This window comes from Macrobrachium rosenbergii, chromosome 4, assembly GCF_040412425.1.
Source record: "Macrobrachium rosenbergii isolate ZJJX-2024 chromosome 4, ASM4041242v1, whole genome shotgun sequence".
Taxonomy (NCBI): domain Eukaryota; kingdom Metazoa; phylum Arthropoda; class Malacostraca; order Decapoda; family Palaemonidae; genus Macrobrachium; species Macrobrachium rosenbergii.
Genome location: NC_089744.1, coordinates 17,845,001 through 17,862,500, shown reverse-complemented (window position 1 = coordinate 17,862,500; position 17,500 = coordinate 17,845,001). Strand labels below are relative to the sequence as shown.

General features: G+C 38.1%; 1 protein-coding gene across 6 annotated transcripts in view; it reads right to left on the bottom strand.

Moving 5' to 3' along the window:
* LOC136830677 (uncharacterized) overlaps positions 1-17,500 on the bottom strand; it is a 300,919-nt gene that overhangs the window by 243,168 nt on the left and 40,251 nt on the right. For all 6 annotated transcript variants that reach the window (XR_010850710.1, XR_010850711.1, XM_067090314.1 and 3 more), the window contains exon 2: positions 17,487-17,500. This exon is cut by the window's right edge and continues 95 nt beyond it. Coding sequence is in view for 4 of the 6 variants with exons in the window: in XM_067090314.1 (XP_066946415.1) it covers positions 17,487-17,500 (14 nt within the window). In the remaining 2 variants the exon portion in view is untranslated. The remainder of the gene's footprint in view (positions 1-17,486) is intronic.

The following is a 17,500-nucleotide window of genomic DNA, read 5'->3' as shown; positions in this document are numbered from 1 at the left end:
AAATAATAAACTTGAAAATATTTTCATCCTCTTTTTGGACGCCAGTACCGTATATACAGAGCAAAGCAATCCATCAATCATAATTTTATTCTTGCGCGGACGTCAGTAAATATAAATAAATATATTCACACGCATATGCATACACGCATATATATGTATATGTATATATATATATAATATATATATATATATATATATATATATATATATATATATATATATATATATATTGGTAGTTATATATACATATATATATATATAAAATATATATACTGTATGTGTGTGTATGTATGTATATATGTATGTATATATATATATATATATATATATATATATATATATATATATATATATATATATATATATATATATATATATATATATATATATATATATATATATATATATAAACCACCAATATACCTTTTTCCTGACAAGGAGTGGCTCCAAAAAAAAAAAAAAAAAACCGCAGTCATTGCAACAATAACAATTAACATCCGAGAGAGAGAGAGAGAGAGAGAGAGAGAGAGAGAGAGAGAGAGAGAGAGAGAGAGAGAGAGAGAGAAATCTGAGGCCATTCAGTTTATCAGCCTATCTGCATTCACACGAGGCTCCCAGGTCTTCAATTAAGCCTCGCGAAAGAAAAAAAAAAAAAGAAACAAATCCCAAGGCGTGAAGTGAGTAATTTGTGGTCGGAATCACTAAAAACGGTTCGCAGATCCGACGCAGGAAAATCCGAGGATAATCTGCGAGGAATTCTTAGCAGCATCACAGCCTCGTTTAGGATTCTTGAACATATTTTATCACGGAGCTACGCACGTCTTTCATTAGCTACCGAAACTAATCACAAGATCATGTAGTCTTAATTACAGTAATTTGCGTCAGATAATCTCAGAACGTCATGTTTGGCGAACATAATTTACACTCGAGATTACGGCCAGTTTCTTCACATTCCAAGGAAATCAGAAGGTAATACTTTGAGATGCATTTTCTAGAAAGGCCACATTCCGGTTCAGTCTTTTTGACTGTGTATTTTTCTATTCTTGTGTTGGTTTTGAAAGTGTAGTCGAAGATTTTACAGGACCAAGCGGCTACTTATCCTTTTACATATCGCATACCCCATCGATAAAAAACTTTTACAACAATATCTTTAAGCAACGACAAATGCCTTGGTTATCCTACATCACTGAATATCTGTGACCAACTATAGTCAACTAACTGCCATACTCCATGCGTGATCTACTGCTAGAAAAAAAAACTAGGACTAGGAAGAGTTAACATTTTTATAACTGGGACAAAATTTTAGATAACCAAGCTTCGTGGACCCTTTCTGTAAAATACAGAACTCATTGTCTGTGCGATGACAGGCAGGGCAGCCGATCGAGACTACGGTCTACCCCAAAGCCAAATCAAAGTCCTTCAAAAGAAGGCATCGTGCTTACCCCATACAAATGGGATAAAAAGCACGTTAAAAGCAGAAGAATTGTCTGTGACGTATAGCCTATTATAAAATAAATAAACGACACAAAACAAGTACAAAACGCGCCGAAGAACTTTGGCGCAATCGAGTTTTCTGTACAGCGTATAATGCTGTATGAAACTCTCAGCCTTGGCCCATAAAACTCCCAGCCGCGGCTCATGAAACGTTCAGCCACGGCCAGGTGGTGGCCTGTTTGTTGGCACCCATAGCAGTGCCAGACGCGAGATCATGGCTAACTTTAACCTTAAATAATTCGATACGTTTGATGATTGGAGGATGGACGATTAACATACCAATTTGCAGCCCTCTAGCCTCAGTAGTTTTTAAGATCTGAGGGCGGATAGAAAAAGTGTGGATGGACAGATAAATAGCCATATCAATAGTTTTCTTTTACAGAAAACTGAAAAGTGCTACAAAATCGACTACCAAATTGAAGTATACCTATAATAATACAAAATAAACCTCAAGGAATGTATATCTTTGGTGCGCCACCCAAATATAAGGGCACAAGACTTCTGATCCGATTACCATAATGAATTTCCCTGTAATGCACAGTATTTTCTAAAAGCTAATTAATCTTAACGAATATCAGTTAATTACAAGAAATTAAATAACATTATCATACCAAGAATCAAAGTTACGACACCATTCTATTAAAAGATGTTTAACAACCAATCAAAAATTTTAAAATAACCTACACAAGTCTAAAATTACCTATAAAAAGTCTCATCAAAGTCTATCAAAAGAAAACAGGTAGATTCCCAAAAGCCAAAAATTAACCATCAATAATGGAAAAACAACGACCCATACAACAGGCATCCACCATTTACCTTATGACTTTCATTTCATAGTTAAAGCAATCTGAGCAGTCTTTGTCTTGTTCACGCAACTGTGCCTTGTGAAATAAATGCTTCAAGCAACAGTCTGTCTCACAGTCACAGTTCTGCAACATATTTTCATAATACGCCGCACAAACTCAGCATATATACTGAAGATAGAGACTGAACTCGATCAACACAAAAGATATACCACAGTTGGCAAACAATCTTCGAAACAAATAAATATTACACTTCAGAAACGCTGTGTGCTTCTTCTCCCAACAGACGGCTGATTCTAGCCATTTGCAAACTGGTCCACACGAGGGATTTTCTGCGTTGCATCACAGTTACAGAGTCACCTTCAAGAATAAAATCTGTCTCCGGTGATTTTCGATTGTTTCGTTTTCCGTGGACCTGTGAAATACACATTACTATAATAGTAGATTTTCATAACTGGGGAATTTATTGTCTAATAATATCATAAATGGGAACTGTCAAAGTTACAGCTTTCTTCATAGAGATGACTGTCACAATTCTGGAGTGATCTGGCATTTCAGTGATCTGTGGTTTCCACTCTTTTTAAAAATGACCTTAAAAGAGCACTGAAGTTCAAATGTATAGGTTAAAAAAGTAATGTACAAAGAAATGAAACTGTTTTCACTTTCCCTTTCTCTTATGTTCATACTTAATGTGTATAAATTAACTATATGCAATTTACCTTGGCAAATGATTTTGTACGAGTTTGTTGGCGTGTGCTACGCGTGTTGGAACCCGGCGCTGCTGTCTCCCCTACCCTCCCGATCCAACTACCTACCTTTCCCCCACCCAGGGCGGACTAACAGGTTTGCAGGAGGAGGGTGGATGTCTCCCCTACACTCCTGTTCCCCACCTACCCCGCCCCCACCAGGGGGGACAAACCGATTTGCATGGGGTATGTGGCTGTGTCATGTCTCCCCTACTGTCACCCGGGGAGTACAAAGGAGATCCACTAGGATTTTATTATTATAGATGATAATATTCATAATTAGGCTCTCTCTGTACCTCAGGACGTTAGACACCGAACGGCTATACAGTAAAGGTGATGGACAACAATTTAATTTATTATATGAAAGATAAAGTTTACAATGATTCCAATAATGTTATATTACGCCGAATATGCTCCCTCGAGAGAAGGTCTGGACCATTTATAACTACTTTTCAGCCCGGGAGACCTAGAGCGTTCTGCTCATAATAAACAAAATCCGCAAATCTTAGTCAACGTGTCAGAAGTCTGAAGCAATCCCAACTTTCCACTCATTACGCTTCGTAACTGTTTGAAATCAATTACGCAGAAAACAATGGCCATGAAGTGGAACGGCAACTTTCATATCTCTAAACGTAGATATTAGAAAGCACAATTCGCAACACAGAACGTTAAGCCAGTGTCTCCCTCTGGGGTACGTGGGTGTCTTTTCCTCGAGCCCCCTTCCCTCCTCAAACCCGACGCCCATACGAAACTCGGTGGAATTAACGATGCCCACAAAACGTAATGGACGACTTCCGGGCACATTACGCCCACAGTGTGAATACCAGAGGAAGTTAAATGTTAAGTTTTAAACCTTTAATTCTTCGCTTGTCTTTTAAAAATGCGTAATAGGCATTTCATCAACTTCTGGTGGTTCTTCCCATTTAGAACTATTCTAGTTTCTTATTAAAAATAATTATAATTAAAAATATTTCTTATGAGTATTCATAAATAAGGTAGATCCCTACCATGCTCAAATTTTAATGTCCACTACTACAGAATTTTCTCTCGTGCTCCAAGAAAATAATATTTCAACGGTCCCCATTGTGCTTCTCTCTCTCTCTCTCTCTCTCTCTCTCTCTCTCTCTCTCTCTCTCTCTCTCTCTCTCTCTATCCTTGAGAAAACTAGCAGTGAATATTCATTGCTCAGTACAACGTATATCAACAAAAACGGAGCGCCTCGACAAAGTAATTCTCACTTCACTGGGGTGAAACTATTCCTACCATGTTCGTAAGATAAAACATTCGCTCCCACTGAGGGACCTGGGGTAACCCGAACGAACTGTAAGGCCCCGTGTAAGGCCCCAGGACATACAGACTAATACCACGAATAACCACCTTAGCAAAACCCATCTCAGGAGAAAAGAAGTGATCCGTGGATTAGTACGAAGTCAAATTTCTTCCGCGGAATATTGTCATTACACGAGCGAATCCTGCAAAACATTAAAGGCCATTTGTAGCTTAATGCTTGTATATGAATCACGGTGATGTGACCAAATTCATTCATATATATATATATATATATATATATATATATATATATATATATATATATATATATATATATATATATGTGTGTGTGTGTGTGTGTGTGTGTGTGTGTGTGTGTGTGTGTGTGTGTGTGTGTGTGTGCGTGTGTGTGTAGGGTATATACACATATATACATATATGTATATATATTAGGACATAAGAGTATTTCAATACGAATATTGAGCAAACAAACCAAGTGTCTTACTAGCACACACACACACACACAAAGAGAGAGAGAGAGAGAGAGAGAGAGAGAGAGAGAGAGAGAGAGAGAGAGAGAGAGAGAAAAGCACACGAAGAGACGGGAAGAGAGAGAGAGAGAGAGAGAGAGAGAGAGAGAGAGAGAGAGAGAGAGAGAGAGAGAGAGAGAGAGAGAGAGAGAGAGGCCTCCCTTCCTTCTCTACTAGAGCCCCTCCCAAGCATTAAGATGACACTGCCTCAACGTAAGTGTAGACACAATAATAATGGAGTGACTCAGCCAACAGCAACTAACCTACTAATCTAGCCCAGGCCCAAGCCTACCCACTACATACCCCTCCACCCAATGCAGTTGCAACATCGCCATACAAAGCGCCGAAGCACATTCTTTTGTTGCATTCTTTCAACAGATTGCCATTGCACTGGAACAATTACGCGTTATGCCTTAACCGCAAAATAAGAAGTCATTGTATGCTCCCCCGCTCTCTTGCACACGATATAATGCTACATCTGGCTAGAACAACGCGTTGCTATTGGAAACGTAAACACTTAGTGCTAGATAGAATACAGAATTTAGGGTGAAAGCTAAGCCCTGGGACCTATGAGGTCATTCGGCGCTGAAAGGAAAATTGAGAGGTTCAGAAGGTGTAACAGGAGGAAAGCCTCGCAGTTGCAATATGAAACAATTGTTAGAAGAGGGTGGAAAGGAAGATGGAGGAGAATATGAACGCAAGTACAGTGAAAGGAGTGAAAGGGGTTGCAGAAGGAACGCTGCAAGAACCTTAAGTAACGCCTACCGTGCACCGCATGAGGTGCACTGACAGCACTAACCCCCTACGGGACCCTTTGGGATAGGTTCTGAGAACCAGGAGTTCTTAAAGGAAAATTGCTTTATCTTGCTGCGGTTTCGATGGAATTACAAAAAGGTAAACTGGACTGTGATGTGATTCGAATTGAAGGAACGAGTTCCAAACGTTATTTAACCGCTCTTTCTTTCAATAAATGATAAACGTCATCATTTTTGTTCAACTAATAATCACAATCGCATACACCACCTCCCTAGAGCTGATTTTATCTAGCTGGAAGATGTTGAATTCAATTGTATTCAAAGCATGATTACGAAAATGCAAGTGCAATTCCTTTAAAAAAAAAAAGTGAAATTTAAATACACGTAACCTTATCTTTTAACCACACGAGAGTGACTCCAGTTCAGAGCAAAATACAATGGTGTTTTCAAGAATTATAATTAAACGATTTCGCAGAACTGACCATCCTGACTCCTGCTATGACGTAATATTTGCTGCATGACTTCACCACACACACACACACACATATATATATGTATATATGTGTGTGTGTGTGTGTGTGTGTGTGTGTGTGTGTAGAACAGTCATGAAACTATACTGCTCGACTGCCTTGAAGATGCTCCAACACAAATTATGGAAAATTACTATAAAAGTAGTCTGATTTGGTTACTTATGATCATCATCCCAACAGTAAGGACAAACCTTTTACCCGGTGGTTTCTTTGGGTATGGGATAAAAGTGGTGAAAGATCTAACTATTAAGTCATTGTTAAAAAAATGGGCCAATCTGTCTTGATAAAAGATTTAAGGTTGTGACCCATAGCATGATGAACGGTTTCTAACAGATATATTTTGTTAACTTGGAGAAGGACCGTCCTCATCACTGTATAATTCAATAAAGTGAACGAATACGTATGAATTGAGTCCAACCACAAACAATTTGAAATTGTTGCTACTGGTCTTTTAATCAATATTATCTGCCTAGCAGAAAATTTATAATTTCAATGGATTTAGATAATAAACGGAAGTTAATAAGAGCAGCTAGCAGTTGATAAAGCCATCGTAAAATTTTTTAAAATTTTATTATACTTTTCCTTAGAGTTAAAATTTCAATATACTTTTCTTAAGAGTTAATATACTTTTCTTAAGAGTTAATTTTAAGCGTCATTTATTTATGCAAACATAACAAATCATAAGAGGTGTGCGTATGCCCGGTCGACTAAAATAAAATGCAATTAAAATCAGACGTACACCGAACATCAGGCGAGCCAAAACAAACACTCCCCTTCGCAGAGAGGGCTTGATTAATGCATATGAACCCTCAAACAATCCCATTTAAGTCCGCGGAGTCGGGTGTCAAACACCAGCAACATATTACCTCACTAATATCCTCAATGTTTCAATTAACGGTGTAACATTCCGAGTACACCACTTTCACTCTACACGTAAATTTACATTGCGCTCGCTAGCTCTCTCTCTCTTTCTCTTTCTTCTTCTTCTTCTTCTTCTTCTCTCTCTCTCTCTCTCTCTCTCTCTCTCTCTCTCTTCTTCTTCTTCTTCTTCTTCTTCTTCTTCTTCTTCTTCTTCTTCTTAACTCTCTCTCTCTTCTTCTTATTCTTCTTCTTCTTCTTCTTCTTCTTAACTCTCTCACTCTCTTCTTCTTCTTCTTCTTCTTCTTCTTAACTATCTCTCTCTCTTCTTCTTTTTCTTCTTAACTCTTTCTCTCTCTCTTCTTCTTTTTCTTCTTAACTCTTTCTCTCTCTCTTCTCTTCTTATTCTTCTTCTTCTTCTTAACGCTCTCTCTCTCTCTTCTTCTTCTTCTTAACACTCTCTCTCTCTCTCTCTCTCTCTCTCTCTCTCTCTCTCTCTACTCTTTCTTCTTCTTCTTCTTCTTCTTCTTCTTCTTCTTCTTCTTCTTCTTCTTCTTCACTCTCTCTCTGTCTTTTCCTAACAAACTAACACTATCAGTAATACAGTTGCAGCGCCAGTCAATCTCTGAGTGATGAGGATTATAAACTCAGCAGACGAAGTCAATATGGTAGAAAAGTGGATTAACACAGATTAAAAAAAAAAAATATTCTTCCACCACTCCACCTCCTTTTCCTTCACTTCAAAGTCTATTACCTACATCTTCTAGCATCATCTTCAACCACGAAAAACCAGACAGTGAATTATGATAACTCCGCACCACGAGCATCCACCTCGAATGCTTTATCTGCGCCGCACATACCTCCACAACTGCTAATCTTCGTCTGCGTACCTCGGCAGAAATGTCTCGGACGCATCAAGGAGTTCCTATCAGCATCATATAAATGCCATGTCAGAGAAATTCCCTCGGTCAATCAATCAGCCATTATATAAAGAATTACGCAATTATGGCGAGAGTCAGTTTTATTATAGCTGTACGAAACCACAGAGAGAGAGAGAGAGAGAGAGAGAGAGAGAGAGAGAGAGAGAGAGAGAGAGAGAGAGAGAAAATGTTTTAAAAAGAAACCATTCGCATTTCAACATAGCGGCGCCCCAAACACACACACACAAGAGAGAGAGAGAGAGAGAGAGAGAGAGAGAGAGAGAGAGAGAGAGAGAGAGAGAGAGAGAGAGAGAGAGAGATGTTTTAAAAAGAAACCATTCGCATTTCAACAAAGCTTAGCAGAGAATTATTTGACCACATTCTTTAGTTGCAGATCTGTGGACGTGACAGTAGGAGCGCCCCAAACACACACACAAGAGAGAGAGAGAGAGAGAGAGAGAGAGAATGACATACGACGAGGATGGGGGGGAAAAAGAAAATCTTTGGATGAAACAGAAGGAAGCTGATAAAGAATGAATATAAGCACCATCACGAGCGCAAAAGAGCCCAAACGAGAACTATGTAGCAAATGCCCAAGCCGTTTAATTAAGCAACGCTGATACACCATCTGGCCTGTTCAAATCAACAAATGACGCCACGAGAGAGAGAGAGAGAGAGAGAGAGAGAGAGAGAGAGAGAGGCGTTTGAAATGCCACTGCAGGAGTACAAAGACTATGAAATATGTACACCACATAGCAGATTAACACGCATACGATATTGCAACTTGCATATTGGAGCGTTAAGCTCGCCTTTCCCCTCCACACAGATATTGCAAGCAGTATTTCTTGTCAACAGTGTAATAACCGACAACTTCAGACACAGAGAATCCATATGAAAATCACAGATTCCGGGACAGAAATGAACCACGAAGAAAAGGACCTCACGGAAGTTCGTTGCCGTTCAGAATAGGCAGGGGTCTAGAGAGATTCCTGCTCTAACTTATATCAATAACTTTATACCGCATATTCGTAATGGTTTTAATAACGATTCTTATATAAATGCTCTTTAAATATTTGATAAATGTTCTGAATTAAAGAAGACGTGAAATCACAGGGATAGCAATTCGGTAAAGAAAATATGCAAACATTATAATGAAGAATTAGTGATAATCACACATTTCCTTATTTATGAATCAAGGAAGTGGCTCTTCCTGGAACAAGCCTATGAGCTTTTCCTGTCACGATATTTACTTAAACAAAATGAAAACCAACCTAAAATTTTCTACAAAACCACAACTTTTTTGCACTCAATTATTGTGCCAACCTTTTATTTGATCTGCTCTGTTCTTTGGACTTTCATCAAGTCAACTTTTTCAATAATAACATGTTCAACCCCACTGCTATCCCACACGCTTAACCAAATACTATTCCTCCATCCTACTTTTTAAATCCCTCTTCAAAAGCAAGCTTCACGTTTCAGCGGAAAACTTAAATTATCAGACTCGAATTTTAAATTCTTAAATATCTTTCGTACTTTTACGGAACCCTTTGTTCTCTTTTGGTCACTTTTATATCACATTAGTTCCAGCTCAAGATTTGCTTTTTTTCTATAATTGAATCCAAGAGTCCCAAACAACAAAAATAATTAACGATCCCTCCCTCGACATCTGATTTCTCAACAGTTTTCTTTTTAATTCGATTCTTTGCCTGTGGTACTCAATACCTTCTGAATGTGGCTATTTCAGTTATTTTTATAATTGCTACATGATTTAGAAACATTACGGCAGCTATCATTAACTCTCCTCGTATCACAATACAATATCTAAGCTCGACTTAGGACTATTACACCATTGTCTAACTCAAAAATCCAATTACTTTCCAACACTTCATGGCCCCAACTGCCAATCTATGGCAATCCTAAAGACTCTCACAAAAATATATTTCCTTGGAATCACCCTTTTCCTTTTAGGTTTCTGTAAAAGAAAACTACTGAGATGGCTGTTTGTCCGTCCGTCTGCACTTTTTCTCCCCCCCTCAGATCTTAAAAACTACTGAGGCCAGAGGGCTGTAAATTGGTATGTTTCTCATCCACCTTCCAATCATCAAATAGACCAAATTGCAGCCCTCTAGCCTCAGTTTTTAATTTATTTAAGGTTAAAGTTAGCCATGATCGTGCGTCTGGCACCGCTATAGGTGCCTACAACACAGGCCACCACCGGGCCGTGTGTGAAAGTTTCATGGGCCTCGGCTGAGAGTTTCATACAGCATTTATCTCCAGATAAATTTCCAAAAATTTACCCTCAACCTTCCATAAATAGGCATCAGACGCATTGTATAGCAACCTTCTCAACAATCTTCATCTTGTTCAGTAACACAAAACTATCACTGCTAATAAAGAATGGCAACAGCTCACGTGTCTTGTTAACTGATAATGACTCCTCGCGAGGCTAAACTAAATCTTCGAGAAGTCCGCTGCCACATCATCCTTTCGCATTTTCTGGTCCTTCTTATTCTAAGAAGATTTTTCGGTTTCTCCAGGTCCTTGTGAAAGACTTGGTGCTCTAATGGATAAGAGGGACGAGGCGTCACTCATCATAATCTACAGTGCCATTCCCTACTCTTGCCTGCAATATTTTCATTTCGGGAATTCAAAGTAAGTCTTATTCACGTATCCTTCATCTCAAATGGATCTGTTTTCCCAGCTTTTCATATAGGCATAAAATTATAGAAAATGATTTCATTAATTAGGCAAACAATGATTAGGTACACTTTGCCTGCAATATTCTCCTTTCGGGAATTCAAAGTAAGTCTTATTCACGTATCTTTCATCTCAAATGGATCTGCTTTCCCAGCCTTTCATATAGGCATAAAATTATAGAAAATTATTTCATCAGTTAGGCAAACAATGAATAGGTACACTCAAAGATTTTCCTATAAGTAAATGTAGGCTAATTCTACAGGTATCTAGTGCCTCATTGGAGGGGTCGGTATCGTTCTCGGCTAGCACTCTGATGGGCCAGCGTTCGATTCTCCGACCAGCCAATGAAGAATTAGAGGAATTTATTTCTGGTGATAGAAATTCATTTCTCGCTATAATGTGGTTCGGATTCCACAATAAGCTGTAGGTCCCGTTGCTAGGTAACCAATTGGTTCTTAGCCACGTAAAATAAGTCTAATCCTTCGGGCCAGCCCTAGGAGAGCTGTTAATCAGCTCAGTGGTCTGGTTAAACTAAGGTATATATACTTAACTTTTTTCTACAGGTATCTAACAAACAAATACATAACGCCTCCGATGTTTTCTTTGAAAAGAGGTTTCTTAGTTTTAAAATAATAATCAACCTTACCTAATTATACAGCTAAATTACGATTATGTTATTACAGCTACCAACACTTTCACTATACCCGAAGTAATAGCAACAAAATAATCAAAATAATGATAAAATCACTTGCAGCAAAGTGGCACAAACTAAATGGTCTGGCAAACCTTACTGTGCAGTCTCCAGTGACTCACAAGTTTCAATAACGACAGAAATGACTGGTGTAGGCAACTCAACAACTCTATACATTGACAATGACTCGAACCAATTTGTCCATTGTTTCGTAATTCCGGGTTAACTGGACGAAGTGGGTGGGTTGGTGAAGGGGCCTGTGAGAGTCGAGTGACACAAGAGGAGTCCTCTTCATCTCTTCTTTCGCTTTCTCTCTTGTTACTGAATCAGCGAAGACTTTTTAGGAGAGGGGAAGTGACACTTTAAAACAAACGGTGATTCATAGCTCAACATTACGGAATATTCTAACGATGCTTAAAGAAAACGTCTGGCTGACAGATTTATCGAAAAGTTATGAGGCTGTTTGTTTGCCAACAAAATATCTCTTATCGATGGATTTCAATTAAGTATTAGCAGGTGGTGTTGTGGGTCAAAAAAAAAAAAAAAAAAAAAAAGTTTATTGGTTTCAAAGACTCATCCGGATCTTGCTTTATTTCAACTGATGAGAAATTTGAACCGCATGCACCCGGATCGTATATTCAGTAATATCACTTGATATCTAACTCCCCCAACGAAGTCTGACGAGGACTGTTCTCCAGATCCTGACACCTAACCGGATCTAGCGACTGAAAATATGTATGAAAGAGTTGGGGTTTGCAGAGGTGTTTAAGTACTTTCTAGTCGACCATATTACGTAAAATATTGTAAAAACTACACATAAGAAGTAACATTTATGCAATATGGCCAAAAATATATACATATAATGAAAGCAGATTTGACGGATCTAGCTAGGTCTCAGTAGCTAAACCCACCGAAATACAACGCAACAGAATAAAATGACGGTATTAACTTATCCTCTTTCAGACGTCTATCGAGTTGCATTAAGTGGCTGTAACAACGTATGTACTTGTGAATCAAATCTCCTGGAGACATGATCCACACGACTTCTTTCTATCATCTTCGAATTGATCGGTCATCTTCGCTATCATTTCCACTTACAATTTCACCCACAAGGATTTAGGTCAAAAGGCACCACAGTGCCATTGTATACGAAGCTCATGAGGACTGTCACGAAGCGAACAGCGTAACTGATTGTGTAAGACGCCCAACTGCGAAAAGTATTATGAATGCAAGTACACTTTCTCAGTTAAGGCTTCACTGCTCGTTAAAGGGAGAGATAAAGGAATGAAATCTGATACAGGTGGGTGCTTATTGCCACACTACTGGTAATGTTGTTACTGCAGGATAAAGTATGGAATGCAATGCTACGGGTACTTATTTACGAAAAGAAAAAACATATCCCGTCTAAAAATCGTCTACGATGTGAGCGATCACAAACTGCTTTTAATCTTTCATGAATTTACGAGTGGTCTTGATGTCTTAATTGACTGTATTATCATTTTGTTACAACAAATCGAAAATAATCGTGACTACAAATGACAACGAAGCTTCCAAGATTGAAAAAATATTTTTCAATCTTAAAGGAACGTAAAGCACCGAAAAGAAATTAAATAGAAAGTGGAGGAGACAGGTATCAAATCGAGATGGAGAGACTGAGGGAAGGACACAGGTCCTACTGATTCATCTAAAGGACCTTTGGGATCATTTAAATAATTTCCTTTTATTCAGGATCTCTTTGCGCAAACCATCCTCAGATGTAAAAGTTAATTCAACTCTGTAGAAAAGTCCCGTTGCTAGGTAACCAGTTGGTTCTTAGCCACGTAAAATAAATCTAATCCTTCGGACCAGCCCTAGGAGAGCTGCTAATCAGCTCAGTGGTCTGGTTAGACTAAGATATACTCAACTTTTCCGCCATTCATGTCTTCCATACACTTTTTCTTCTACAAACCCCTACTCATCTCCAGCCTCCATCTCATAGTTCTCATCAAAGTAAGTCTTCGTTTTTAAACTCTTCTGGCCCACAGCAGCCATGATGAGAACACTGCGTACTGTTCTCCTCAGGCCGGTGCGAAGTACTTGTCCAAACCTTCTCCGTCTCCTCTGAATCATTATCTCCTCTACAAAATTACGGAACGTCCATAATTTCTCTCATGGTATCAATTCCCGGCTTCCCTTCTGACGCTTAATATTCTTCTTAAAGCTTTATTCTTAATTTGCAAAAAAAAAAAAAAAAAATATAGGCCTAGTTCTATTCTCATGCCGCGATTCATGCCCGAATAGCAATACCCATCACACTAGACTAATGCATAATCTTACTTTCATATGTATTTCTAATCTATGTGACTTCCAAATTCATTCAGCCTATCCACTGTTTATCTACCTTTTTTAGTCGTTTACTAAATTTCAATTCATGAACCTATATTGCATACCACGGCTCCTAAATATCTGAAAGACTCGCCTTCATCAATCCTTTCTACATCTGATGTTATTCCATCCCTTTGTGCATACTTTGTCCTCAATACGCCTGTTTTCCTTAGATTTATTTTGAGTTCCATTTCTCTAGATACACGATGTTATCTATTATGCAAGCTGTCTAAATCTTCTGGTCTTCTGGTGATTAAAACAGTAACGGCTGTCAAATTCCTTCTTTTACTCCACTAAACCTCCTCTTCCATCTCCCTCCACTACAAAATCCATTATCAAATTCCCAAGCATGGTAAACCATCAGCCTACCAACGGAAAAGCGAAGTGATTAAAAATGCATCATGCAATAGGCATAAAACATGAGACAAGCCAAAGCAAAAATCTGGCAACCAAACACAACTTCTATGAATTTCATCACCCATATCACAGAGCCAACATCAACTGCAGCTAAGTAAAAATACTACAATATTACATAAGTAGATCCAACGTGATATCAGAGACTTACGGCGCAAATTCTGAACAAAATACGAGACTGTCAAAGTACTTTCTAAGTGAGGAAGCGAAATTTATGAGGCGAAGAGCTTCGATCTGGTGCGATGTGAGAAATTATGTGGGAGTGCCAACATATAAAAACATAATATGTGGGACTCACTTTATAAGAAGACGGGCAGATGTCGAGAGAGAAAGAGAGAAACTGACGTAACAGGAATATCCCAAACAGCTCAAGGATAAAAACTGCCATTAAAGTGTTTTCAGCACTTGCTCTAAGCAAAAACACAAAGATTCAATGGTTTTAAAACCTTGGTCTCTGTTCGTGAAAGATACTGAGATTTTCGAGTGCTGAAAACGTAAATATGCAAAATAAAACCGCGAACGGACCTGTAAAACAAGATGTAATATTTGCAAGCGTTTTAGGAGGCAAAAGTAAAACTGCATCCTCTACATCTATCTGTCTCTCTATCCATCTATCTAACTATCTATCTATCTATCTATGTATCTATCTATCTATCTATCTATCTATTTACCCATCAGAACTAAAGAAAAAAAAAAAAGCTTAAGAGACATCAAATTAAAAAAAAGTCACCAAATCAAACCCTCTCTTAAACAACAAACTAGCCACTCCCCCCACTCCCCCCCCCTCCCCACACCAAAACTTTTTGGCAAAGGGTCTTCCAACTCGCACCCAGCGCCATCTGCGAGTTACGCAAGCTAATACCTTTCTAATTAATTACCTGTTACCAATTAACGCCTAAATTCATAACGCAAAAATAATAGTGATGGCTTTAACGACATTCGATTCGATGCCAGACTTTGATAATTAATAATCTGTGTCGAGATCCGAGGGTCTTTTTTGTGTATGTCGGTACAAACGCACATGATGCCAAAATCATATATGCAATACGCGTATTGCAAATCACTAGTCGTTTAGAGAGAGAGAGAGAGAGAGAGAGAGAGAGAGAGAGAGAGAGAATTCTATGAACTTCCAACAGTGCAAATAACAAGTTCCTGCATAGGTCACTGACAATACTTGAATAAGAGGATTTTGTCGTTGAGAAACCATTATCGAATCCCTCGACAGAACAGGACAAGAATAAAATCAAATCAAACACAACAAAACAAAAAAATAAATATATATCTCTGCCAAAGCACTCTTCATTTCAAACTTTCCGAAGAATGTAATACATACACGCGAAGAAACAACAGAAGTCAATGCATTGATGGAATTCTCTGGCTTTAAAACAAAATAACAGATTCTTTTCCAGTTTACCTACTTTCACATTTTGCGGTGGGTGATTGTTTCATAATAGATACCTCATAAACTACTCAAAGTCGTAAACTGTTAAATACTTAGGAAACTTACAGCAGTAAAAAAAAATTCTGACAGCTCTTCCTTATAATTCGAAAAGCGCCAAGAGACGTTTTGAAGATGAACACCAAATGACAGAAAAAAAAAAAAAAGATTCACCAACGTCCTACAAATAAAGAAAAAACGATCTTTTCATATTCTCAATAGTTTTTTTTTTAACGAGATAAGTTCACAAAACCATTAAATGCCGCCATAAGGGAAATTGAAGGCATTAAAACCACACGGGAAAAATGGAAATCGTAAACTAAGGAGAAACTCTCTCTCTTTAGTAGAGGTCGCAGCCTTAGGCAGCAGGAATAGTTCAGGAAAGCAAGGTTAGGGGAAGGGGAAGGGGAGAAGGGGAAGGGGAGAAGGGGAAGGGGGAAGGGGAAGGGGAAGGGGAAGGGGAAAGAGGAAGGGGGACAGGGAGGTCACCGTCTGCCATCTCGGTGCCAACTGGATGGGAACGACCCTCGAGTGCCAAAGAGAGCTTGTTTTCCCTGCCAGATATTCTCTCGCATTCACCAAGGCTGTCCCTCCCCATCTACGTGTTGCTTTGCTGTGTTCGCACCAAGTTTTGCAAATGTTTAACATCATATGGGTCTTTCTCTCTTTTTCTCTGCATCAGTATACGTTAAAATTAGGCACTCAGAACACACAACTTTCATAATTCATTTGAAGAGTTTTATAAGCGGTTGTTAAATTAACACCGCAATTATAGTCGTCTGCTACGGAAATTTACATCCACACTCTAAAGCCGGACAAATTTAGAAAATTCTTTTTAAATATTTCTGTGAACTATTGTTGATAAACAGAATATAGAATCTATAATGTATTTTATGAACTTGACTTTCTGCTTTTGAAAAAAGTCATCCAAAGTAAAGTTTTCCTACAATGTTCACTGTCATAATTATCACGTTACTTTCACTATCGTTCCACTTCCCCAGCTAAAACAATCTTGAAATGACACTAGACTCAAGGTTTCGCCAACTACTTAACTCATAAATACAACCATATTAACAATGTTAGTCTAGACAGGCCTCGCCAAAGGATACATTACCGCTCTAACTTGTTTAAACCATGCAATCCTTTCTGTGAAACTATTTGCAAATTGATTACAAGTCCCTGCAAAAAAAAAAAATAAATAAAAACACATCGGTCCAAAGGATACAGTACCGCTCTAACTTGCCTAAACCATGCAATCCTTTCTGCGAAACTATCTGCAAATTGGTTAAAAGTCCCTGCCAAAAAAAAAAATAAATAAATAAAAACACATCGGTCTACCATGCAATCCTTTCTGTGAAACTATTTGCAAATTGATTAAAAGTCCCTGCCAAAAAATAAATCAAAAAAAACACATCGGTCTACCATGCAATCCATTCAAAAAAAAAACACATCGGTCTACCATGCAATCCTTTCCGTGAAACTATTTGCAAATTGATTAAAAGTCCCTGCCAAAAAAAAAAAAAAAAAAACATCCGTCTACCATGCAATCCTTTCTGTAAAACTATTTGATTAAATTGGTTAAATAAAAACACATCGGTCCCATGCAAAAAACTATTTGCAAAAAAAAGTCCCTGCCAAAAAACAAAACAAAAAAAACACATCGGTCTACCATGCAATCCTTTCTGTGAAACTATTTTAAAGCAAAAAACAAAACAAAAAAAACGCATCCTACCATGTCTACTACAAAAAACAAAAACAAAAAAAAAAACGATCAGTCAATCCTTTCCCGTGAAACTATTTGCAAATTGATTAAAAGTCCCAAAAAAAAAAAAAAAAACACACCGGTCCCTAAAAAATAAACTGAAATTGATTAAAAGTCCCTGTCAAAAAATAAATGAATAAAAACACATCGGTCTAAACCTGGCGTCATGCAAACTACCGCTGATCTTTAAAGTGCAGTTATAAAGTGGTACTCACATGGTAAGATGTCC